This window comes from Lampetra planeri, chromosome 30 (assembly GCF_965212315.1).
Source record: "Lampetra planeri chromosome 30, kcLamPlan1.2.h2, whole genome shotgun sequence".
NCBI lineage: Eukaryota > Metazoa > Chordata > Hyperoartia > Petromyzontiformes > Petromyzontidae > Lampetra > Lampetra planeri.
In genome coordinates this window covers 8,771,712-8,798,152 of record NC_136136.1, presented here as the reverse complement: position 1 = coordinate 8,798,152, position 26,441 = coordinate 8,771,712, and the positions used below count along the sequence as shown (strand labels likewise).

The following is a 26,441-nucleotide window of genomic DNA, read 5'->3' as shown; positions in this document are numbered from 1 at the left end:
TGCACGTAAAGTTTAAGTTAAGGTGAAAGTTCCCCGGCTAACCCAAACAAAATTTTACTAATGAATGATTCGTCAATGACCTCTTAGATAGTTTCAAACACTGTTCAAAAACAAATCGCCGCTTTTACATAGCTACTGAAGCAGAACCATCTTTCATCGTGCTCCATGCCCTCTATTCTCACCCAATATCGGTGCACCTTAGCGTAGGTAGCTCACGAGACCGATCGTTGGTGGCACGTGTGTACGTTGGCACGCTCGCAGAAACCGGCAGTTGGGTGAGAACATCCTGGCCGTGGTGCTGGCCGTACTCGTCGCGTTCCTTGGCTTCGTGCTGCTCAAGACCGGCTTCTTCCACGACATCTGGGTGCTGCAGTTCTGCCTGGTGATCGCCAGCTGCCAGTACTCGCTCATAAAGGTGACGCTCGCCTGGGAACGTGTGTGCGCTTGTGTTGCCCCCCTTCGTCTCGCTGGCGAGACGTTAAACTACCTCGCCTGGTACTCGTAGGTTTTTTCGGTAAAGTCACGTAGGTAAAAATACATTTATTATTTTGTATTTTTACCTACGTGACTTTACCGAAAGAACCTAAGAGTATGAATCCTTGCAGTCACGGAAGCTTCAAATCTAGAATTAATACCCTCTACGGGGAGGAATTTCACCTATATTTTTTATTTTTATTACTTATTTTAACCTACGTGACTTTACCGAAAAACCTAAGAGTATGAATCCTCGCCTGGTATTGAGGAGGTTGTGGGCTCGATCCCGACCCTCTTGACACCTTCATATTTGGAGTTTGCATGTTCTCTCTCCCCGTGGTCGTGTGGATTTTTCTCAGGGTCTCGTGGGTTTTCCCCCTCCACATTTAGAATCGACATGCGTTTTGAATATTTGGCTGCTATAAATTTCCACACGATAAGCCACTTTATCGAGCTATCATTTGTGGCGAGGTCTCTTCTGGAAAAGAGCTATATAGCTCAGTGGGCCTTACCTTGTGAAAAGAAGTTTGAATAGTATATAGTCTCTGTGCGCCTGTGTGTTTGTGTGTGCGGGGAGTGGTGGTGTGGTGGGTCAGTGCAATGTGCTACGAACCCAGCGGACCCAAGTTCGATTCCCAATAGCGGCTAGGCTCACATGGGTTGGACCAGATGACGCCTAAAGGCGCCAACCCATGTGAGACTAAGCTCTAAGGAAAGCTGTCTCGGGTGTGGACCAATCAACTTCAAGGACAGTGCACATTATCAGAGTTATGTCTTTTGTTTGCATTATGGCTGCAGATATTGTGGTCTATGCAAACATGACTCCTTGTAAAAAAGGTGTCAGTTTTGTTGCCAGATAGAAGGGTAAATACCAATTATATTTTTTACTGGCAAATGAGGTTCCAAAAGTTACCAATATTTGAACCGATTCTGGGCCTCCTTTCTAGGTCAAGTTGGTGTTAGATGAACACCTGGTGTGGTGTGCAGACATCATCACTGGGGAGACAGGGGGTCAGGCGAGGTTCTGGCTGTATGTGAGATTTGTGAACGTGAGATTTGTGAACGTGAGATTTGTATGTTGTGATAATGTTTATTTTGTCTGTTGAGGCAAGTGCGCACAGCAAAGGGCATAGCAGGGGGGAGTTGGGTCAGTATTGCTCTGGGTAATATTAATTTGTGTTTTTAACGTTGAGGAAAGTTAATGATAAATTGTAAACCAGTAAATTTAATGTTAATCCAAATGTTCGTTTTATTATTTGTGTATAAAATTTCTGATAAACCTTTAATTTCCCCATTTTTAATTCCTGTTCTCTTGCATTACAGAGTGTACAACCAGACGCCGCATCACCAATGCACGTAAGTAAAGGTGGTCCTCTCCCCTTACTTATCATTTGACGTGCCGCCTTCAAAAGTTATGGATCTTGGTTGGTCCTGTTAGCAGTGGTCCCTTGTATGTAGAACATTCCACAGTTACCAACCTCAGGGTGGCTCTTTCACGGGTTGAAGATTGTGACTACTTAAACACTGGTTGTCTTTGACAGCCATTTGTGTCTTCCTCTCCCTCCCCTCTGTCTAGTGAGGTCACTATTTCACTATCGTACATTTTTATTGCATCTATTTTAAGTGCAATAATGACATAATCGTAGTGCTACGGAGGCATGCTTAACCGTGATTTAAAAGCATTTTTTCCGCTAATTACGTTTCCAACCATAGTCAAAACTCGTTATACGGCAACTCAATATACGGAAATCGAATTCGATAAGCGTTACGTTAAATTTGCATTTACATGGTTTTTGAATCTCTGAATTAAAATTGTTTTTGTGGGGTAAATCGGACGATGCACGGCTTGCGGATTGTCCTAGCGGGCATTCCATGCTGCTCCAGGTGCTTTGCGAGGCACGCTTTTCACACTGTGCTGGTTTCTCCGCACTCTACGTGCCACTCAAGCTGGGCTCGTTTTGGTTCCGTCCTTTGTGTTGATCACGCCTTGTGCTGGACTATACAGGATTTCACCCTTCGTTCAATGCTCTCACTTCAATGTAAGTAAGTCAAGATGTCTAGAAAATAGGCCATTAAGTGAAAGTAATTTAGCAGAAGTCCAAAAAGAGAAAATAAATTACCTTGAATGTAAGTCCTGTCCACTACTTTTGTTTGACGGACTTATTTTGAGGATTATAATTTTATCATAAAATTATACATTTCCATTAAATGTGCTTTAACAAGTTTGCTACATTCTTAAGTGTGATTTTATTACATCTTTGGGCCAATTTTTTTCCGTAGGGAAGCATCTCCAATTATACAATGTAAGTCAATGGGAATATAGGGTTTGATATACGGAATTTGGCAACTTTTCAGTAACCCATCTGTTCTGTATATCGAAGGATGCTCCAGTGTCGTACAACCTTGGACAAATAGCCTGGTTACATATTATGTATGTGCTCCCTAATATTTGGAATCCCCAGAATATACAAAAATCAGGCCTAGACATAAAATTTTGGATTGTCCAAAAATAATGTGTGTTTCGTTTCGATTTAAAGCTTTCGTGACTGCAGGGATTCATCTTCTTGGTTCTTTCAGTAAAGTCACGTAGAATGGAAATAATAAAATAATAAAAATAAAACATAATAACATAATTCTCACGACGTTTCGGCCACAACACAAGCAGCCGTCCTCAGGTGACGCTGTCTCCCCGACAGACCTGGTCTTCACCTGAGGACGGCTGCTTGTGTTGTGGCCGAAACGTCGTGAGAATTATTTTATTATGTTTTATTTTTATTATTTTATTATTTCCATTCTACATGACTTTACCGAAAGAACCAAGAAGGAAAAAAATGTGTGTTTCGGATTGCTCCAAAAACCCGAAGTGACTTTCCCAAAAACGGTGCCACACGTGGGAACGCGTGGCATCACTTACCACGGAGACGTTTTACATTCGTAGAAAATATAAACGATGCGAAGATTTTTTTTAGTCATCCAAAATAAAAAAAATCTGAAACTTGTCTGAAAACATATCTACAAGAGCTGTTTGATTTTAGGTGTGCATCTTTTAATTACGTGATATTGGCAGGCCAGATTCAGTTGCCATGCAACTGGTTATCATTGTTGCCATTCAAGTCCCATTTGCCGGTTCCATCGTGTGCTTTGTGGTTAAAACTACAACGGCAATGGCCGCTGATATTTGCCACCACCATCGCTCTTGAGTCTTATCTTTCTTCGTCTCCGACACGGACTACAGCTACCAAAGCCGGTCATCCGCACACGTCTAGCTGTTGCGCTTCGTGTGTGTGTGTGCGTGCAGGGTCACAACCGGGTGATCGCCTACAGCCGGCCGGCATACTTCTGTCTGTGCTGTGGCCTCATGTGGCTGCTAGACCTGGGCAGCCAGAGCGTGAGCCTGCGCGTGGCGTTCACGCTGTACGGCGTGCCCTGCACCGTGCCCCGGTTGCTCATTTTTGCCCGTGACCTCATCATGGGTGAGGAGCCGAGCAAGCGATGTCCATTTTCTTGTGCTTTCCAACGAAGGTTTCAACGCGTTGATGCATCAGATCTGTCCGTCGCTACGTCCGATTGTCAGTCGATCTCACTGTAACATGGGGGTCGTGTTAAATCCAGTAAAGATTACGCAATGTACATGCAATTTTTGTTTAAAGTTGTGTCGATAATTAATTAAAAGGGTTATTGAAAATGTGGGCTGTCTAAACCTCATAAGTTCAAATTCTGGTGATCTTACACAAGAATAAACGCAAGTGAGACCGTGAAGGATGTAATTAGACATCCAGAGGTACGATGCTCCTGGTCTTAACCACGTCTCCGTTTAGTGCGGTTGCCTGCGTACAGTGCGAAAGAAGATCGTACATACAGACAAGTGGTAATAGGATCTTGGTATAGTTTGTAAGGTTATTGTTTATTTTCAGCTCATACCACTCACATTATTTTCGTCACGCTTAACTCTTAGTTTACCAGAGTGAAGTAGCTTGTTTGTAAAATGTGATCTCGGCAGTGCCAGCCTTAAAAAAGTACTCCTGTGTGTTGGCTGTTTCGTCACTGCTGGGGTGATTGTGCTGAATGTCGTCGACTGATTCCCAGTCGATAATTGTTTGTTTACCCTTCTATCTGGCAACAAAACTGACACCTTTTTTTACAAGGAGTCATGTTTGCATAGACGACAATACCTGCAGTCATAATGCAAACAAAAAACATAACTCTGATAATGTGCACTGTCCTTGAAGTTGATTGTGTGCACCTTTTGGCGTCATCTGGTCCAACCCATGTGAGACTAGGCTGTAAGGAATGCTGTCTCGGGTGTGGACCAATCAACTTCAAGGACAGTGCACATTATCAGAGTTATGTTTTTTGTTTGCATTATGACTGAAGGTATTGTGGTCTATGCAAACATGACTCCTTGTAAAAAAGGTGTCAGTTTTGTTGCCATATAGAAGGGTAAAAAAACAATTATCATATTTTTTACTGGTAAATGAGGTTCCAATGGTGATTCCCAGTCCTCACTGCTTTGTGTCCTCCCCACTCCCCTCTATTCCCTCGCGTGTCTGCCCACCATGCAGTGTTTACTCTGTGCTTCCCCGTGGTGTTCGTCTTCGGCCTCCTGCCGCAGATCAACACCTTCCTCATGTACGTGCTGGAGCAGCTGGACATGCACGTGTTCGGGGGCAACGGTGAGTTTTGCGTTGGCATTGTAGACGGTGCAGCATGGCGAAGAGCGGCGTGCCGTTCCTTCGTGGGCAATTCGGCACGGTGCGGCGTGAAAGCGGAGAAAACGCATCGGGGTATTAGGGCAGTGGATGTGATGAGAGAAGAGGCAGAGAACAGAAGCACGTGAAGGAAAAAAAAATGCAAGCAGCCAACCCAATACTATTATACAACATTTGGCTTTCAAGAAGATCCCAGTTAAAATCCACTCATTGGGAGGGTGTTCATTTTCCTCTGCTGCTGCTATCATCTGGCACCCTCCCCCCCCCAACCTTCCGTGCAGTCGATTCTCTGCCCCTGTTCAAATCTATGCACGAGACCTTCTTGTGCGCCTATGAGTGACTGCCGGTCCTAAATGAATATGCCCACTGTTTTTGTACCACGTCTTGAGTTTTGGTTGCGTTTAAGCTCTTCTACATGAATCCACATTGTACTTTGCGTTGGGGGCTGTGCGGTTCGACCGAACGCCACCTTTTTCTCGCCGTCTTTGTTTCAGCTGCCACCAGTGTGCTGGCCTCTGTCTACGGCTTCGTGCGCAGCGTGCTGTGCGTGGCTCTGCTCTACGGCTTCTGCTACGGGGCACTGACGGTGAGCTCTCATGCGCAGCGTCGGCTGAGTGGCAAGTGAACGAACGGACCGATCCGTTGAACTATAAACTAAACTACCGAACTGTTTTTTATTTTACCCAGTAAGACCCACTGAGATTTTTAGCTCTTTTTTTTCAGAAGCGACCTGGATATTACAAATGATAGCTCAGCAAAGTGGCTTATCATGTGGAAATTTAGGCAAATTCTCTAAATGCCTGTTTCTAAATGTGGAGGAAAAAAACCGAAGGACCCAGAGAAATATCCACGCGACCACAGGGAGAAAGATGTGCAAACTCCGAATATATAGGCGTCAGGGTCACGATCGAACCCAAAGACCTCCTGTATACCAGGCGAGGTAGTTAACATCTCGCCACCGGTAAAGGAAGATACAGCTCAAAAATAAGCAAAAGGCCATTTAAATTAAATTTCTATTTAAAGCTTTCGTGACTGCAGGGATTCATCTTCTTGGTTCTTTCGGTAAAGTCACGTCGAAGGGAAATAATAATAAAATAATAAAAATAAAATATAATAAAATACAATTCTCACGACGTTTCGGCCACAAGGCAAGCAGCCCTCCTCAGGTGAAGAAAGGTGAAGAACCTGAGGACGGCTGCTTGCGTTGTGGCCGAAACGTCGTGAGAATTGTATTTTATTATGTTTTATTTGTATTATTTTATTATTTCCCTTCTACGTGACTTTACCGAAATAACCAATAAGAGGCCATTTAAATGGTTTAGAATCCATAATGCTTCACAACAATGAATGAATAATTTTGCATACAAAAAAATAAGCAGCTTTTTCATAGATATTTTACCAAGGCTGTTTCTCGTGCTGCTCGTCATACGTCCGTATCTTTGTTAATTAGCAAACACACATTACAGTTGCAGTCAAGCAAGTCGTCGTAACATTTGAATATGGTGAACACGGCAACGCCACGAGAGGACCCAAACATGGCTGAATGTGGCGCTGGCCACGCCTTAATTGGTGTTCGCCGACAATTTTCCCCCCAGCAGTGCTATAGGATGATGGTTGTGTGCGTGGGTGTTGATGTGTTTTGCATGTGCGCGCGCTTCCTGCAGCAAACGTGGGACTCGCAGCACATCCCCGTGCTGTTCTCCGTGTTCTGCGGGCTTCTGGTGGCCCTCTCGTACCACCTGAGCCGGCAGAACAGCGACCCCACTGTCCTCTGGTGCGTATGCCAGTGCCCTGGCCATTCCATAACATCAGTCGTAAGTCACAGGTTTAATGCTGGACCTGCCTGACACAAATGGTAGGATAGCCCAGTTCACAACTTGGTGCGAATTTGTGTCAGCATTTCCATAAGGAGAGTTGTGCTACATAAACGTGTGCGAGAGATGTCCTAGTAAATCGTTCTGCCGAATGAGGTGTTTCATTTCTCTTTAAACTATTCAGTTCTTACGGCAGCTGCTTTTGTTTTCACCATTGAACCCGTTTCTACGATGATGCCCACGGCTATTGGGCGCCGCGATGGGGAGATGTTAACTACCTCGCCTGGTATACCGGAGGTCGTGAGTTCGATCCTGACCCTGACACGTGTATTTTTGGAGTTTGCATGTTCTCCCCTTGGTTGTGCAGATTTGTCTCCAGGTCTTCCCTCCACATTTAGAAACATGTGTTTAGGGTATTCGGTTGCTCTACATTTCCACATGACAAGCCACTTTGTTGTTGAGCTATCATTTGTGGACAGGTCGCTTCTGAAAAATAGCTCAGTAGGCCTCACCTTGTAAAATAAGAATACTCTATGGTTCTTTCGGTAAAGTCACGTAGGTAGAAATACAACAAAATAAATCACGACGTTTCGGACGCAACACAAGCGCCCGTCTTCAGGTGAAAATCGCAATAGCCGCGATGTCTGCTGCGAGCATTAACTTTGCACTATAATCCAACATGCTAATCTAAGTTCATTTCCTTTAACATGGCACGCTATTTATTACCTTGACACTATAATACCCCATTAACACTAATTCGGCGTCCTTTGTTCTCAAAACTTCTATAAGCTCTTGCTGGTGACAGCTTCTCTTCACAAGGCAGCAGACATCGTGCTGCTCGCAGCAGACATCGCGGCTATCGCGATTTTCACCTGAAGATGGGCGCTTGTGTTGCGTCCGAAAAGTCGTGATTTATTTTGTTTTATTTATACCTACGTGACTTTCGCGGAAGAACCAAAGAGTATGGATTCCTGCAGTCACGAAAGCTTCAAATCAAGATTAAAATAAGAATAGTTTGGTTCAGTTTTTTGTCTAGTTTAGTCTGTCCAGTTCTAAAGCTCTCACCGTCTTATGAATCAAGTTTATGTAACCGTGCGGCGTCATACACAGGTCACTCATTCAGTCGAAGCTTTTGCCCGAAGAGCCAGCAGACAACCCCGAGGAACCACTGGAGGAGATGAAAGACCCCCTTCCGGACAAACTCAAGCAGTCTGTGGTGCGTTTGCATCGTCAACATCATCATCATCATTAATATCATCATCATCATCATCCTATTGATCATCAGTGCTTATGCACAGTGACAGTCTGGCATTGCCATTGCCCATCCTTGCCCTGTGTTGTCGCTCATCATTTTCTGCGCGTGTGTTTGGACACCTGTGAAACCTACTGGGTTACTTGTGAAAAAGAGCTTCATAGCTCATCGGATTCCTGCAATCTAAAATATTCTGATTCTGTATCTCCTGTAGCATCCCTCATCTGTTCCCACGTCTCTGCTGTGTCTCACCACTGACCGTGTTGTGTCCGCTGTATCCTGTGCTGTGTCTGTGTTGTCTCCGCTGTATCCTGTGCTGTGTCTCACACTGCCTGTGTTGTCTCCGCTGTATGCTGTGCTGTGTCTCACCACTCACTCACTGTGTTGTCTCCGCTGTATCCTGTGCTGTCTCACCGCTGCCTGTGTTGTGTCTCCGCTGTATCCTGTGCTCTCTCTCACACTGACTGTGGTGTCTCCGCTGTATCCTGTGCTGTGTCTCACCATTGACTTAGTTGTGTCTCTGCTGTATCCTGTGCTGTCCCCTCCACTTCTCTTACCGTCCGGCCACGCGTGTCCCTCGTGAGCAGAGCGAGCGCCTCCAGTCGGACGTCATCGTGTGCGTCGTCATGGCTGTGCTGGCGTTTGCCGTGCACGTGAGCACCGTCTTCGTGGCGCTTCAGGTTCGTTTTTCGGGACTGATTTGCGTTCTGTGTCGGCGGTGGCGCGCAAGCGGAAAGAACATCGCATTCGTGAATAACAGTCTTATAAGGAGCTATACATATATGTCCTGGCACATATATGTCCTGTGAAGAAGAGCTATTACCTGAAATGTTTCCTATTATATATTTTGACTTTGAAGCCACACACAGTGTTATCTATATATATGAAAGTGTTGAATATTGCGCTCTTGAAAACTGACCAACTTGATCTGAAGAGTGTTGCCTGAAAGCAGAGCAAGAAGTACTGTGAATGACTATTTAATAATTAGTCAAAAGCATTTCCGGCCTTTGGCCAGCAAGCACCCGATGCTCCGTGTAGAAGTTTTATCTTATATTATTATATTATTCATCATAGAAAGATAGATAAAGTGGTGCGCTTACCAACGTAAAGGAACGTCTGTCGCTGCGACTTGTTGATTGTGACGGCGTACGCGGGGAGAATGGGAAATATTGTCGTCATCGCAAAACAAATGGCAAAGTCGTGTCGGAGTGGGCCAATTCTTGTCTGGGAATCGGCACCGAATCACCTCGTTCTCTGTCTCTCTCAAGCGATCATCATATTAATCGTAGAAAGATAGATAAAGTAGTGCGCTTACCAACGTAATCGAACGTCTGTCCCTGCGGCATGTTGATAGTGATAGCGTATGCGGGGAGAGCTGGGAGAATGGGAAATATTGTCGTCGTCATTGCAAAACAAATGGGAAAGTCGTGTCGGTGGGGGCCAATTCGATTCTGGGAATCGATTATGGAAATCAACACTGAATCGACTCGTTCTGCAGATCGATTCCAACGTAATCGAACGTCTGTCCGTGCGCCTCCGTCGTTCAAACCTACGCGCCCCCTGCATGAAAACGACGGGAAGTGCAGCGTTCATCACAGATGAAGTTCGGCGTTCATATATATTTAACGAATGTGCAAATGCGCACCCTTTGTGCCCCGTCTGCTTCCGTACTTGATAATTAAATTTTACTGAAGACAAACCAACTACCTCCCCCGCCCCCCTCCGGCGCATGTAGGAAAGCGTTTCACAATCCATGCGTATGCGCGATTTTTCCCGGTGCTGTACGGACAGCCGGTGCTGAGCCTGGTGCTGTACGGGTTGACGGGCGGCGTGGGCTTCCTGGTGCACTACGTGCTGCCCCAGCTGCGCAAGCAGCTGCCCTGGTACTGCTTCGCTCACCCGCTGCTCAAGACGCGCGAGTACAGCCAGTTCGAAGTCAGAGGTAAGATGGTTGTAGCTCGGGGTGTCTTGTTTACCCCTCCCCCCCACCCAGATCCCGGCTGGACTTTTGGTAACGTGTTCAGCGGCGGTAATGTTAAAATGCGTGGATATTTTGACCTGCCGAAATGCGTCAGCGAATAATAAGGGGGGGGGGGGGGGGGGAGTATTTGGTGTATTAGTTTTATTGTGAATTGTCACCTATGACCGAATCATTGGGAATGCACCCAGTCTCATCAGATCTTGCAAGCGCAATCTCATCACATCCCTCAAATATATATAAAATAACGACAACAACAATAAATAAATAATAAATCCTGCATCGACTTTTTTTTTTATACGGAGCACTGGTTGTGTTAGTAAAGCGCGGGGGTCAGCGTTGGTTTGGCACTCTCGCGATCGTCGCCAACCCCACCCGTGTCCCCCCCGCACACTCTGTGTTTGCAGAACCAGCGCAGCTCATGTGGTTTGAGAAGTCACAGGTGTGGCTGCAGTTCCTGGAGAAGAACTTCCTGTACCCGGCCGTGGTGCTGAGCGCCATGACCAACGACGCAAAGACGATCGCCAGCCCCGACCGCCTGGGCCCTTAGTGCGTGAACCTCACAGACACGCCGCTCAACCTGCGACGGCCTCCGGTCAATGTGTCGATCCCAATCTATTACTAAGCGTCACTTTTTACATTTGCAGCAAGTGCGGTGGAACGTCACACTCTTACCCTTGCCGTAATTGCGATTGAACTTGTGTCATCGAGAATGAATTACAATCGCAGCGTAATTATGATTTAGGCTAACTGCCGCTGCTCTTATTTTAATTGAAGCCACGTCCAGCTGGGATAAATACAAATGGACAAATCTGAGCTTGAACGTCCAGCGGTCGGTTTGCGTGAAGCGAGTGTTTTATTATTTTCTACATCAGTCGGTGCAAGATGAGTTTTCACTCAGGATGTGAGATGTAACTTGATTCAACAGTTCAAATCACAACTGGGCTTTCGGAAGCAATGCAAGGGCTCTCTGTTCACTCAGTGCTTTCAGCTGTTCACCCACACTTTCAGCTTACGGCTGTGTGTCTGGGAAAGCATCAACCTTATTATCCCACCTCTATCAGGTGCTTTCAGACCTATGAGGGCAACGGCACAGCCCCGCTCCAGCATGTAAATAACCAAACTTCATCATGGGACTTCCTTTGCCAGTACCAAAATATACTAATAGGGTTTTCCCCCTTTTTTTCTGGCAACAAAACTGACACCTTTTGCAAGGAATCATGGGTTGTCTTTGAACTGTGCGCCTTTTGGCGTCATCTGGTCGAACACCATATGAGACTAGGCTCTAAAGAAAGCTGTCTCTGGTGTGGACCAATCAGTTTCAAAGACAATGCATGAATTATCAGAGTATTGTTTTTTGTTTGCATTTGACTGTAAGTATTGTGGCTAATGTAAGCATGATTCCTTGCAAAAGGTGTCAATTTTGTTGCCAGAAAAAAAGCGGAAAAACCCTATTAGTAAACCAAACTTCACTCGCCCCATTCGGGAATTGAATTGTCACGCCACTCACCCTGACAATTCATTGCGACCCAGCTCGGCCCAACCGTTAATCCCATTCGCTCCTGTGTGTGTGTGCCGCTTCCCCGTGCGTCCTGCGTGCGCCACCGCAGTGTGGGGGCGCTGGCGGTGGTGGTGGCCGGCATGAAGCTCCTGCGCTTCTCCTTCAGCAGCCCCACCTACCAGTACGTGACGCTCGTCTTCACCGTGCTCTTCTTCCGCTTCGACTACCCCGCGTACTCGGAGACCTTCCTGCTCGACTTCTTTTTCTTCTCCATCGTGTTCAGCAAGGTGAGTGCGCTCGGGTGCGCGCCCGGTTGCGTGGGCGCGCTAGTGACGTGCGTATGAGCGGGGTTTCACCGTGTTGTTATTAGACTTATGAATTTCTACCTATGACCGGATCAATGGCAATGAGTTCTCGGGAGCCCCAATCTCATCACGTCCCGCAAATATATAAGAACTTTTTAAAAGCGAATTCCTACTTCCATTTTTTTATGCTTATGACTGGTTGTTTTTTTAAAGTGGGGGAGTCGTGGAGGGGAGGAGGGGCAGAGTTTGTTTGGCCCTCACACGATCGTTGCCAACCCTACCCGTGTCCCTCTCGTGTGCCATGCCGGCCTTCATAGGTGCTCGCTAACAGCACTCGACCCAACAATCTGTTCAGGCTATATGGAACCAGCAACCTCCGGATTGCAAGTCCAGTGTCATAATCATTACATCATGGCAAACATCCTTATCTGAATTAATGTGCGAATGACTTGAGATATTGTTGATGGAGGAGAGTTTGTGGTTTTCTGGAGTGGCAGCTGATGGCGAATGTTTGTCTGCCCCCAGCTCTGGGACCTGTGGCACAAGCTGCGCTTCGTGTTCACGTACATCGCGCCGTGGCAGATCACGTGGGGTTCCGCCTTCCACGCCTTTGCCCAGCCCTTCGCCGTGCCACGTATCCTTCCTGGCCTCTCGCCTGTTCGTTCAACCTCTGGGCTAATTTCGACAGTCTTCCGTCAGCAGAGTCAGGCTCACTTGAATCAATGCTGTGGACATCTGAAAATTCTGGACATAGAGCTTCATAGCTCATCGGATTCCTCCAGTCTAAATTACTCAGATTCTGAATCAATGCTGGTGAACTGCCAGATATTAATGGTAAGGACCCATCCCTAAGATCCAGGATCGATGCAAAATGATAATGCATTACTCAATATAATCATAGTGTTCAGGTCAACTTATTGCTTGTCTGGGCTGTGAATGTAATTCACGTCCCTGAGAAATGAAAGTGGACCTGTGGAACTGATTTTATGTCATGTACATGCATGGGGGAAATTGTAACGGATAGTCCTGTGTTACTATTGTGGGGACCGACGTCCACCCCACCGCCCTCGCTAGGCAGGTGGGGCGTGACGTCCGCCCCTTGCGCTCCCTCGTCCGCCAGCTCCCGCCAGGCCCCCGCCGACCGAGTGATCGGCCCCCTGTGCTAGCGCCCTCTCTGAGGGACATATTCGTGCTTCTGGCGCACAGCCGCACGGAGTTAACCCACACACTCTCGTACACCACAGCTAACGCAGCGTTCAGCGGCACGTTCACGCCCACATCTGCAAGCGATTACCTCAACGAGCGCCCGTGCACACCGCAGCTATCGTTCAATAATCCAGGGTTACGTTACCCTGCGCGGCCAATCGTGCCCTACCTGTGATTCTCACTCGGTTTCCTTCCCTTACATGGAGCGCTGCGACGGTTACTTCTGCTACCTATTGTCTATCCACCCGTACTAATTCATTTCTTACTCCTCCTGTTTAATCCGGCAGGACGTCCGGCTGGTGAATACACACCCTGCTAGCGTGTATTCGGTCTGGGGCTGGGGGAAGTCGTGGCGCTGCGATCCCCTGACCTCATGGTCTGCTCTGCTCGCTTAATATTCCACCCCTCCCCCCCAATGTCGTGCATTGCACCCATACCATTTTAAGTCGACTCGGGCACCGAAATGTGACCTGTCCTGCGAGGGTCGAAATCGTGGTACTTTCCTCCTCGGGACCCTTCGGATTAAGACCCGTTGTGCCAGGCAATCCCCCGCCACGACACTTGGTGTGTGTGCTCAGTGTGGGGGCCAGGGGGGAGTCGCGGCGCTTGCAGAGTTGCTCCAAGGCCATGGCACCACACTCGCCACACTATCACTAAATGAGATATAGATCGGATAAAGCAACTTTGAAGTTGACAGCTGGTAGACGTTGTAGTTGGGCAAAGGGGGTGAGTATGTGTGATTGCACAGGGCAGGATGGAGGGAGGGCAGGTTACCTAGATGGGCATATTTGGAGTGACACCCAGAGGTCGTTGACCAATCAGATTTTGGAGGTCCGGTGTCAACATCTTGAGAGATCTAGCCGAAGTAAGGAAGCAATATCTAGGGTATGGTGGTCCCAACGATGTCGACTGTGGTGTGACCTCTTGATCTTGACGTGAGGTTACATATACGGCCACCTTGCGAAATAAAAAATCAACGCCGAGTGGAGGAATCCTGTCGCCAATAGGCATGCGAGAGATGCTGACGTTTGAAGAGAGTTTTTTGTTTGTTTAACCTTAACGTGCGCTCGCAGACTCGGCCATGCTGTTTGTGCAGGCCGTCATCTCGGCCGTCTTCTCAACACCATTGAACCCGTTCCTGGGCAGTGCCATTTTCCTCACGTCATACGTGCGGCCCGTGCGCTTCTGGGAGCGAGACTACAAGTGAGCGACTGCTGCCCGCTGCCTCCTGAGTTCTCTCTTTCACGGGAGCGTGTCCGGTGTAGTACTTGTTGGGCATGTCGTTTGATGCTCAAATACGACCACCAACCAGTACCAACGTCACCACGACGACCATCGTCACGGCCAATACTCAAAATACCACTGCTCCCGCCATGGTCAACACCGCCAACACCACCACCACTATCATGACCGCCAAATACCATCGCGAGCACCAGCACTATATCACCAGCACCACCACCACCAACATTACCCTTGTCATTGGCAGCACCAGCCCTGCCCCCAGTCCCACTGCATTCAGATTGTAATTGCACACAACCATACGGCGATTGTTGCAATCGCGATCGGGTGAGTACCGCGTTCACTTGCATCGTGGGTTGCGGTGTCTTAATTGCGAACCCGTTTCTATCCACGCTTCTTGAATGGCTGCAGTTAATGGAACCTTTGGCAATGGCTTGGTTATGTAAACGACCTGTGACGCGACATGGGCTTATGAGCAGCTCTCTGTTTCTCTCCCCCGTCTGTCTGTTGTCCACAGCACCAAGCGTGTCGATCACTCCAACACGCGGCTTGCCACGCAGCTTGACCGCAGTCCTGGTGAGCAGCACAGCCGCCCATTTTTCCCGCCCCCCCCCCCCCCGCCGTTTCCTGTCACTGGCACACGCACACGCACACGCACGTGCAGGGTGGTGATCGCCTGCCCCTGGTTATCCCAAAATGAGTGTAAATTGATATTTGCCAGACAAAACATATGCATTTTTATTTCCGTTATTTGGAAGCCACTGGAGATATGCACTTTTAAATATAACTTGAAAATGAATTTCCTTAGTACTGCTTTTTGTGTTTAGTTTGTTGTCTTTCCCGCGAACCTCCGATTGGCTAAGTACAGTGCGAAAGAAGTTCAACATATATACGTACGTCATAACAGTTGGAAATTTCTGGACCGCCCTGCCCAGTGAAGTTCGCAGATCCACCTCTGGCGGACACAGTCCACATGTTCATTTCACACAACCCGCGGCTGCATGAGGCCTACCAGTTTTAAACGGCCCTCACAATCGATGTTCATCCGTGACTGCGTTTTAGCCGCGCTGATCGGTGGTGGTGCACGCGCCTGTAATCGAGCACTCGAGGGGAGAGTTGGGGGATCACACGCAATGGTTGTGATGCTCACCCTTTCATTTGTTGGTTGTAAATATATGGAACATTGTAGCAATTCATTGGTTGAAATGTATTTTCACAGTCACGATGCATGCATCAAAATGTGTGTGTGTGTGTAGCATAGCTTTTTATTTCAGCCTGTCAGGTAAGTGCAAATTAAACCTTTTGACTAATGGGCCGAAGGAGATAGAATAACCAAGGTATAACATTTGAAACAGACAGTACAATCAAAGTATGTATGTTGAACATCTTTCGCACCGTACTTAGCCAAGCATGCTTATCGGAGATGCGAACATGAATTGTGACCAAATCTCGACTATTCATTGATCTTGGGGGATTGGAGGGGGGGGGGCAATAATTTGATATCTACCCATCCGTCGCTCGCTGTGCCCCATCCTGACGATTTACGCATTGAAATAAAACCGCAGGTGCGGACGATAACAACCTCAACTCCATCTTCTACGAGCACCTAACGCGCTCACTGCAGCACAGCTTGTGCGGCGACCTGACCCTCGGCCGCTGGGGAAACTACACGACGGGCGACTGTTTCATCCTGGCGTCCGACTACCTCAACGCCTTCATCCACCTCATCGAGATCGGCAACGGGCTCGTCACCTTTCAGCTGCGCGGCCTGGAGTTCAGAGGTCAGTTGTGCGTGCTGCGTGTGCTGTGCGCGCGCGCGTGCATGTATAAGTTCGTGTACTTGTGTGTGCTTGCGATAAGGAAGCGCTCGCAATATTTGAAGATTCGCGACGCCAATGTTGCGAGTTGAAGTTCCCAAATTGCCCTGGATAATAGGTTTAGTTGATTTTATGGACGTAGAATAAATGTAGAAACTCTCTCGGTCTTCAACCGCAATGTTTTTTTTTTACTCATTTAAATGTTAAACAAGCTTTGCGAAGCGTCTTGATTTGCGGCGGCACCTATACACTTGTGATCGCGTGACGGAGGAGTGGACCGTGCGCTTCCTCAGGCACCTATTGCCAGCAGCGGGAGGTGGAGGCGATCACGGAGGGCGTGGAGGAGGACGAGGGCTGCTGCTGCTGTGAGCCCGGCCACCTGCCGCACGCTCTGTCCTTCAACGCCGCGTTCGGGCAGCGCTGGCTCGCCTGGGAGGTGTCCGTGGTGAAATACGTCCTCGAGGGGTACAGCATCACGGACAACAGCGCCGCCACCATGCTGCAGGTGTTCGACCTGCGCAAGATCCTGCTCACGTACTACGTCAAGGTGAGCCGACGGCTGGGCCGGATGGGCCGGATGGGCGGCGGGTGGGGGTGGGGGGGCACAGGTGTGTGGCATACCTGCCAGGGGGGGGGGGGGGGGGGTTCGTGGCTTTCGAGGAGGGCGCAACACAAAAATAAAACCGCGTGGCTGTGGAAGCGTTAATCCTTTCCGGAAGTGAAAGGCCATGCTCGAGGGAGTGTGGCGCAGTTTGGTGCCTATCTGTCGTGGAGTGCAGTCGTGCCGCTACTGTTCTCTGTGGTGAATACACTTATTTAAAAACAACGGCGCGATGCGTCTCTAAATAGAATTGACGCGAACTGCTCGCGCGTTCCGAGATTCAGAGGTGAACGGGACCCCCACCCCCTGCAATTTGTAGTCGTCTTGGAACGGGAAAGTGTTAACAGCTGGTTTCTCTGTTAGCGATCGCCATTGGCCGCTGCCCCCTCCCCTCCTAAGCACGTGTCACCTGCGTCTCGCGTGCAGAGCATAATCTACTACGTGGTGAGCTCGCTGCGGCTGGAGGAGTGGCTGGAGAGCGAGGTCGTGCGCGAGGGGCTGCGCCCGTGCTGCGAGCGTGGCTACGCCGACGTCGACCCGACCTTCAACCCCAACATTGACGAGGACTACGACCATCTGCTGTCGGGCGTCTCGCGCCAGAGCTTCTGCAACGTCTACCTCGAGTGGATCCAGCACTGTGCTAGCCGGCGCGAGCAGGCGAGATTGCAGCCTGTGCACCCATTTGTTGATGTTTTCACCATTCGTGCTGATCTGATGGAGAACTTATTTAATGAATCGAAAAGCCTTGAAAAATGTAGTCCCGATCTCGATTACATTTTTCCCATCAGCCCTCCATGGTCAATACTACTTGTCCTCTGCAGATATTGGTCCACAGGAATGTAGAATTTTCACATGCAGTGAATTGGACAACACACAATATAGTACAAAACGAGACTTGTAGTATACAGGAGACGGCATGTGAGATAAAAAAAAAGTCCTGCTCACGAATGAATGGTTGATCCCAACTTCGTTATGGAGGCTGTTCACAAGCTCCACTCAATTCCATACACTCTCGAATTCCATGTTCCTGTCGCTGCCAGAAATCTTCAAAACTTAACTTGTGCTCCCCACAGGCACCGTTCTGGAGAATATAAACTAGGGCAGGGGTCGGCAACCAAAATAACAAGAAGAGCCATTTCTTTCCAATTCGGTACAAAATTCAGTATTTCAAGAGCCGCAATGCATCTGAGTACATACTGTACATACGTACATATTGTCAAGAAGCAGCCCGTAAAGAGCCGCATGCGGCTCCGGAGCCGTAGGTTGCCGACCCCTGAACTAGGGTATAGACTGGAGCGTGTAGATGGCCACCAATGGAAACCAGGCTCAGTGTAATCACTAAATCCTTGTAACGTGGCGATCTATTGAGCCTGGCATGGAGGACGACGAGTCATTACATCCAAAAGATTGTGGGACTTCTGATAAAAACCAATAATTATAAGCACGCGAATGAATAAATCAATGAGTAAGTCAGTGAATGAATGAATGTTGCCGTGTGGGCTGGAGAGCAGGCGGTGGATAGTGCCAAGGACTCGAACCTCGTGACTCTCTGCTTCGGGCTCTGCGTGCTGGGACGCCGAGCTTTGGGCACCGCCTCCCACCACATGTCCTCCAGGTGAAGGTTATCTGGACAATAGACTGACACACTGGTCCCACGTGGCATCTCTAGACAATAGACTGACAGACCGGACACTGACGGGGCCTCTGAGACAATAGACTGACAGACTGGCCTCACGTGGGATCTCTAGACAATAGACTGACAGACCGGACACTGACGGGGCCTCTGAGACAATAGACTGACAGACCTGATGCTGACAGGGCCTCTGAGACAATAGACTGACAGACTGGCCTCACGTGGGATCTCTAGACAATAGACTGACAGACCGGACACTGACAGGGCCTCTGAGACAATAGACTGACACACTGGTCCCACGTGGGATCTCTAGACAATAGACTGACAGACCGGACACTCACGGGGCCTCTGGGACAATAGACTGACAGACCGGACGCTGACAGGGCCTTTGAGACAATAGACTGACAGACTGGTCCCACGTGGGATCTCTAGACAATAGACTGACAGACTGGCCCCACGTGGGATCTCTAGATAATAGACTGACAGACCCGACACTTACGGGACCTCTGAGACAATAGACTGACACACTGGTTCCACGAAGGATCTCTAGACAATAGACTGACACACTGGTCCCACGTGGCATCTCTAGACAATAGACTGACAGACCGGACACTGACAGGGCCTCTGAGACAATAGACTGACAGACCGGACGCTGACAGGGCCTCTGAGACAATAGACTGACAGACTGGTCCCACATGGAATCTCTAGACAATAGACTGACAGACCGGACACTGACGGGGCCTCTGAGACAATAGACTGACAGACCGGACACTGACAGGGCCTCTGAGACAATAGACTGACAGACTGGCCCCACGAGGGATCTCTAGACAATAGACTGACAGACTGGTCCCACGTGGCATCTCGAGACAATTGACTGACAGACCAGACACTGACGGGGCCTTTGAGACAATAGACTGACAGACCGGACACTGACAGGGCCTCTGAGACAATAGACTGACAGACTGGCCCCACGAGGGATCTCTAGACAATAGACTGACAGACTGGTCCCACGTGGGATCTCTAGACAATAGACTAACAGACCGGACGCTGACAGGGCCTCTGAGACAATAGACGGACAGACTGGCCTCACGAGGGATCTCTAGACAATAGAGTGACAGACTGGTCCCACGTGGGATCTCTAGACAATAGACTGACAGACCGGACACTGACAGGGCCTCTGAGACAATAGACTGATAGACCGGTCTCTCATAAGTGCCGTTGCATTTTACAACGCGGTATGGTTGCAACTGTCACGAGTGCTTGTGTCCCAGCACTGATGCCGCAGTGCGTGTGGGCGGGTGCAGCAGCCTGGAGCCCTTCCTGTACGGGCTCCATGCCCTCTTCAAGGGCGACTTCCGCATCACGTCGCCCAAGGACGAGTGGATCTTTGCCGACATGGAACTCCTGCGCAAAGTGGTGGCCCCGGGCGTGCGCATGTCACTCAAGTTACACCAGGTCAGCAGACGAGGCCTGTCTCCTGGTCTAACACCTTTCTTTGAACCTGCTTCTTGGTTAAACTCTCACTGGGGATGATTGAAAGGTGTGTGGTCTGACATAGGAATTTTAATGGTGGACCTCACCTTAGTGAAACTTATTTCAAAGGCTTTTTAATCGCCAGCCGCAAAGATTCTTTGTATCTTGTTGGTTCTTTCGGTAAAGTCATGCAGACCGAAAGAACCAAGAAGATGAATCCCTGCAGTCACGAAAGCTTAAAATCGAAATTCCTTGTCTCGCTCATGAAATCACCTGGCCACAGCACACGTCCCCCTGTTGCTAGATCACCGCGCTTTCTCCTCGCCAGGACCACTTCACGTCCCCGGACGAATACGAGGACCCGGCAGTTCTGTACGACGCCATCTGGAACCACGAACGCGAGCTCGTCATCTCGCACGAGGGCGACCCCGCGTGGCGCAACGCCGTGCTCTCCAACCGCCCCTCGCTGCTGGCGCTGCGCCACGTGCTGGATGACGGCTCGGACGACTACAAGGTCATCATGCTCAACCGCCGCTACCTGAGCTTCCGCGTCATCAAGGTGGGGCGGGGGGGTGGTTGGCGGGGTGGGGGCTCGTCCGAGGTGGGACCGGGTGGCATGAATGACCGCGCGTGAAACCCATGAATTTATCACGAGTAGTGAGTGGCACATGAGGACGGCTGCTTGTGTTGTGGCCGAAACGTCGTGAGAATTATTTGATTATGGCTAGTTATTTAATTATTTAATTATTTCCATTCTACGTGACTTTACCGAAAGAACCAAGAAGATGAATGAATCCCTGCAGTCACGAAAGCTTTAAATCGAAATTTGGCACATAGCTATTGAGTTTACAGGCGGTGCAAGTGCACTGGTGGCACATGGGGGTTGGAGGGCACCCGATCATTGGGCTATGAAGAGGGAGGAACTTGGGCATAGAACCCAATTTAATACCTCACATCAATTCCTATAATAATGATAATTATATTTTAACGTGCACAGTAATTGCTCACTCTCGTGTAGAGAGAATGAGACTTGAGGAGCCACAGACAAGCAGGAAGCCGTTGCCAACAGTCGCCTAAGCTCTGCAGTCCTCTATATATTAAAGTGTTGTTGGCCAATTAATGAATGTTTACATGTGGGAGGAAACAAGAGCACCCGGAGAAAGCCCACGTGTGCAAGGGGGGAAAAACACTTTATCCCATACAGACGGAACAGGTGGGGGGGTCTGCATTTTTTCTGTGACGCCAACCTGCAGTGCGCCGCTGTTCACGAGCGTAAGGAGTCACTTTTCAAAATCTCTGAATTGCTGCGCTCCCGCTCGCGACGTCTCTTCCCGGCAGGTGAACCGCGAGTGCGTGCGGGGCCTGTGGGCCGGCCAGCTCCAAGAGCTCGTATTCCTGCGTAACCGCAACCCCGAGCGCGGCAGCATCCAGAACGCCAAGCAAGCGCTGCGCAACATGATCAACTCGTCGTGCGACCAGCCCATCGGATACCCCATCTACGTGTCGCCGCTCACCACCTCGTACGCCGGCACGCACCAGCAGCTCCGCTCCGTCGCCGGCGGGGCCATCACCGTCCGCAGCATCGGACACTTCCTGGCTGCCACCTGGCACAGGTGTGTGTGCGCGCGATTGTGTGCGAGGGGAGATGTAGTGCAGCGGTGAGCGCTGCGCTGCGCTACCAACTCGGCGAGCCGGGTTCGGTTCACGCTCACGGCCACCAACACCAGTGACGATTATCTGAACCGGTCCTGGCCCTCCCCTAGGTCGACTCAGCCTGAAATGAGTACCTGGTGCGGTGTGTAAACATCGCCACTGGGGAGACGTAGGCGGTCGGACATGGTGCTGGCCACCCACCCCGTTCCGGCCTTAATAGGTGCTTGCTAACAGCACTTGCCCCTACAGTCTGTTAAGGTTATATGGGGGATCTTTGTACACGTAGATTCGTGTTTGCGCGTGGGGATTTGTGCCGCAGTGGTTGGTTCACTGCACTCTGAACCTGATGACCTGAGTTTGATTCCCAACCACAGCCAACATCTGTGCCGAGTGGTATCCGAAATAATCCTGGGTTGACTTGGTCTTGATTGAGTACTTTGTTCATTGTGAGAACATCAGCACTTGGGATGCAAACACAGCCAGGAATGGTGGAGGCCACACTATCCCACTTAATAAGTGCACAGTTAAAGCACTTGCCCCAACAGACTATATAGGCTGTTATAGAGAATAATATGTCTTGGTATGTGTGTGTCAATGTGAAGTATGTATCAATGCGTGTGTGTGATAACCTATAACCATCTGTGTCTTTTGGACCTTTAGCAAGTATTCCTCCTCTCATGTGTCGTATAATTGCCTGGCACAAACACCATGATTACATCACTATTTACAGTGATAAGACACAGTGAATTGACAGTAGGAAGCACATTTGTGCATTTATCGGTATCGCTTATGTGCTTACCCATAATATCCTGGTCTCACGCATGACCTCATCCAGCGAGGCTACATCACTACACCTAGATTCAGTGCACCGAGCCTGCCCCAAACACCGTGTCGATGTTACCACAAATGGTATATCGGAAGCCCGTTGCATTGATTTTGTTGCATATGTTAGAGAGCCTTGACAATTCTGCCATTGACCCGATTGCTTCTTGGTCCAGTGTAAAGTTTTTTTTTTTACGTGGCTCGTGCCGCGCGCAGGATGCGGAAGGGGTGCGGCGCCGGGTGCAACAGTGGCGGAAACGTGGACGACTCTGATTGCTGCGTCGGGGGGCTCTCGTCCATCGGGGGAGGTGGCGGTGCCGTGGGCCCAAATCCCGGGGGGAACCCCTCCCAGGGGAACGCGGGGCACGCTGGCGTCAACGCCCCGCCAACCGGCAGCCACGCCGCCATGCAGCCCGTCATAGGGCAGCCCGTGCCAGGTGTGTGGAAGGGGCCGGTGATCCGTTTTAATGACTGCACACACAACAAGAAACCCTCGATAAAATATTTTCCGGCTCTTTGTTCTTCGGCGCGCGCGCGTGATGTTTCTCTGGCTCCCATCAGCCGCAGCTGCCGGGTGTTCACGCACTGCCGTCACTCGCCTGCGCTGCGCAGGTTCCCTGGGGCAATCCCTGCAGGCTGGGCTGGTGCGCGCCTCTCCCCAGCGAGGCGCGGGCGTGTCGCAGGGCAGCCAGACGTCCGTGCTGTGGTACGGCGCCGGCGGAGGAGCGGGCGGCACTGGCGGCGGCGGCCGGCAGCCCTCGTCGCTCCGTTCGGGCGTTGTCCCGGGCTCCTGGTGCCACTCGTCGTTCCGCAACGCCTCCGAGGGCGCCGGCCTCGCCTCGCTGTGCACGCCCGAGATGGTGGGCGGCGGCGGCGGCGGCGGAGGAGGAGGAGGCGGCGGCGGCGGTGGAGCGAACCGGTCGAGCCTGGCGTCTTCGAGCAGCTCGACGCTGAGCAGCGTGATCCTGCCGCTCGGCAAGCGCAGCACGTCCACGCTGGCCACCATCGCGGCGGGGTTGCTGGCGCCCGAGGCCAGTGCTAGCCTCGCGGGCAACGCCGGCAGCAACGCCGACTCGCAGTCCAATGCGAGCACGGGCACGGGCTCCAGCGCAGGCTCGGGCAGCGGGTGCGGGGGGCTGCCCTTGTCGGCGGCGGCTGCGGTCAGTGGTATCGGTGGCGGCGGTGGGACTGGCGGATCGGCAGGTTTGACTTTGGCGAGTTTTGGCGGAACACCGCCTAGGAGGGAAACCGTTGGTGCCAGAGTTCAGGTGAATGAACAGAAGGTGGTTTGGTAATTGTGTGTGTGCACGTGAGAAACAGTTGTTTTCTAAGGGGGGCGGTGTCCCATTGGTTAGCGTGCCGCGCTACGAATCCGGCGGCCCGAGTTAGATTTCCGCTCATGGCCATCACCAGTGACGATTATCTGAACCGGTCCTGGGCCTCTCCTCGGTCGACTCGGCTTCACATTAGTACCTGGTGAGATGTTGAAACATCGCCAGGAGGGAGACAAAGGCGGCCGGGTGTAGTGCTGGCCATCCAACGCCCCCTCGTGTGCCATGCCAGGCTTCATATGTGCTCACTAACAGCATTTGCCTCAACAGTCTGTTACGGCTATACGGGCGAATCTTTGTCTTTGTGAGAAACAGTGTTTTTTTGTTCTTAAATATTGCATGTAGTAAGTTCACTTAACTCGTATAGCGACTATGGGCACGACATTGACCACGGTGGGGTGGGGGGGGGTGGGTGTTTTTTTGTCTCCGTGCATCAGATTGTGGACGTGAGCCAGGTGCTGGACTCGGTGCATGCCTCCAAGCGCCGTGAGCTGCAGTGGCCGGACGACTCGGTGCGGGCGCGCGCTGGCCGGGCTGCCTGGCGCGACTGGAGCCCCCAGGATGGCATGGAGGGCACTGTACGTCAGCCACTGCTGCTACCGCAGCCGCCACCGCCGCCAAGGCCGCGGCTGCCTCCCCGCCACGCGGGCGAGGGAGACACCCCCTAGTCCCTCCCCCTCTCGCCTTTCACGCCCAGTTATTGTGTGCCGATCCGGCTGGTATTGACATGGTGGAAATTTGCCGCAAGCCGTTTCTGTTTGGAACTCTCGCGGCGGTCACCGATGTCACTTTGTCAGAGAGTGGCCCCCGGAGGTGGCGTTGAAAAGTGTAGCGTCCCCTCCATTGCACTCTTATCCACACTTGGTGGTTCACCCCTTTTTACGTGTGGGTAAACGAGTGTTTGTTGTTTGGCAATCAGACTTTCATTTTTGTTTTGGTTCTAAAAGCTGTGATAAGCCAAATTTACGTGAAAAACCAAAACCTTTGTATGTTTTGTGCAGTATGTAATTTATAAGCGTTTTTGGCTAAACCCAGAGTCTAACCTATGATCTCTGCACTGTTAGCGGTTTGTTTTTAATAATCTTAGGGACCATAAACAGTTATTCGTATTACCCCACCGAACGTTTTCTGGCACCCCTAATACTCCTTCCCACACTACCTCATGGCAGCCGTGCCCTTAACCCAATGGTTTACCCAAAGTTCACCTCTTCCCTAACGTTCTGACACTAACCCGCTTAATTGTCCACGTAACCTCTGTTCATAATGTGCTGTCTAATATAGTTTGCCCTCCTGAGCAATGTATTGAGATAACACGAGAGAGATATCCCACTAAACGACACAATGACATGGTTTGGTTTCATAGGCTGGCTTTGGGTCTGTCCTGTGTTTGTGTCTAATGGGAACTTCTGTGTTGTTTCACTCTGCTTTGCTGTGCATGCTTGATTGCTCGCTCTGCTTTTCCTTAAAAATCACACCTGGCCCTTACTTTTGCACGACCGCTGATCGATCATTTTTTCTTTTCACATGTTTATAAACACATCGCCTGGCCCCGTCTGAATTTTCTCAACTCTTTGCTCACGGACACACGCTTCCGTCCACCACTGACCTCTGACTGTCTACACGTCACCTCACCACTTCCTCTACTCCATTGTTTAATTTGCTGCACTCATCCATCGCGCTGCTCGCTTTCGTACAACCTCATCCGCCACCTCTCCACACCCTGACCTTTTCCCCTCGGCTGGTGGTCGCCCATCCTGCCCCATCGCCTCCCCCCCCCCCTCGACTTCCGCCATTGCCTCCCCGAATCGCTGCAATCTGAGCCCCTTCCCCGCGCCTCTCCCTCCCTCGCTGCCTGCCTGCATCCGCCACCGCGCGCTGCCTTCCGACGGGCAGGTGATCCATCGCTGGGTGCCGTGCAGTCGCGACCGCGTGAGTCGCTCGCACCTGGACCGCGCCATCCTGCTACTGCAGATCAGCGATAAGTACGTGCCCATCCTAGAGAGCGGCGTCACGGAGCTCGCCGAGAGCACGTAGCGCCACGATGGATGCCGACTTCCGACCGGTCCTTCTTGCCCCCCTCCGCCGCCACTATCAGCGCGCCATCAACTCCTCGGGAGACGCACCCTGCTCTGTGCGAAATGCTGTCTTCGCCCCCGGCCTATCCCTCCCACCACCGCTTGTGTGCTTGCCACCACCCATGCACTGGCTGTCGAGGATTATGGGTAGCCTCGGTAAGTGTTTGGTTATCGGCCGAGACCTCTTTTGAGCCACCTGCGGACGAATCGTTGGGAGGAAGCCGAGCCGTGCGCAGACTGCTGCTGTCATCGCCGCTGGGGGGAGTGGGGCTGCCTGCCTTCGGGTTGGAATCATCGAGCGGTGTGGTTGGCATTGAGAGCTCAGAACTGCAGGCATTTGGTGAGCACTACCCCCTCCCATGATAACGCCGAGACTCAGCCCTCTGGACGCAGCCCAGCGTCTCACAAAAACTCGCCCAGTGCTTTCAGACTTGTGATTTGTCAATATCGTTTTTATGTTTTCCAAACTACTGGCTGCATCCTGAGATGTTGTCGGTGTAGAAACAGGCTTAATATATATTTTTTAATTCCTGTACCAATCGCCATTAAAAATAGAAA

General features: G+C 50.4%; 1 protein-coding gene across 2 annotated transcripts in view; it reads left to right on the top strand.

Moving 5' to 3' along the window:
• Positions 1–26,441, top strand: part of LOC144728925 (pecanex-like protein 1) — a 51,987-nt gene extending 25,546 nt beyond the window's left edge. The window contains exons 13-37 of one of the 2 annotated variants that reach the window (XM_078608677.1): positions 262–415; positions 1,798–1,830; positions 3,773–3,947; positions 5,037–5,147; positions 5,678–5,769; positions 6,848–6,957; positions 8,108–8,213; positions 8,837–8,929; positions 10,041–10,191; positions 10,635–10,776; positions 11,838–12,015; positions 12,559–12,667; positions 14,313–14,442; positions 14,996–15,054; positions 16,044–16,259; positions 16,589–16,842; positions 17,323–17,553; positions 18,408–18,511; positions 19,837–19,984; positions 20,331–20,561; positions 21,341–21,615; positions 22,694–22,914; positions 23,090–23,745; positions 24,246–24,386; positions 25,702–26,441. In XM_078608677.1, the coding sequence (XP_078464803.1) occupies positions 262–415; positions 1,798–1,830; positions 3,773–3,947; positions 5,037–5,147; positions 5,678–5,769; positions 6,848–6,957; positions 8,108–8,213; positions 8,837–8,929; positions 10,041–10,191; positions 10,635–10,776; positions 11,838–12,015; positions 12,559–12,667; positions 14,313–14,442; positions 14,996–15,054; positions 16,044–16,259; positions 16,589–16,842; positions 17,323–17,553; positions 18,408–18,511; positions 19,837–19,984; positions 20,331–20,561; positions 21,341–21,615; positions 22,694–22,914; positions 23,090–23,745; positions 24,246–24,386; positions 25,702–25,842 (4,261 nt within the window). In that variant the 3' untranslated portion in view covers positions 25,843–26,441. Of the gene's footprint in view, positions 1–261; positions 416–1,797; positions 1,831–3,772; positions 3,948–5,036; positions 5,148–5,677; positions 5,770–6,847; positions 6,958–8,107; positions 8,214–8,836; positions 8,930–10,040; positions 10,192–10,634; positions 10,777–11,837; positions 12,016–12,558; positions 12,668–14,312; positions 14,443–14,995; positions 15,055–16,043; positions 16,260–16,588; positions 16,843–17,322; positions 17,554–18,407; positions 18,512–19,833; positions 19,985–20,330; positions 20,562–21,340; positions 21,616–22,693; positions 22,915–23,089; positions 23,746–24,245; positions 24,387–25,701 lie in introns of both variants that reach the window. The other variant, XM_078608676.1, reaches the window with a different exon arrangement.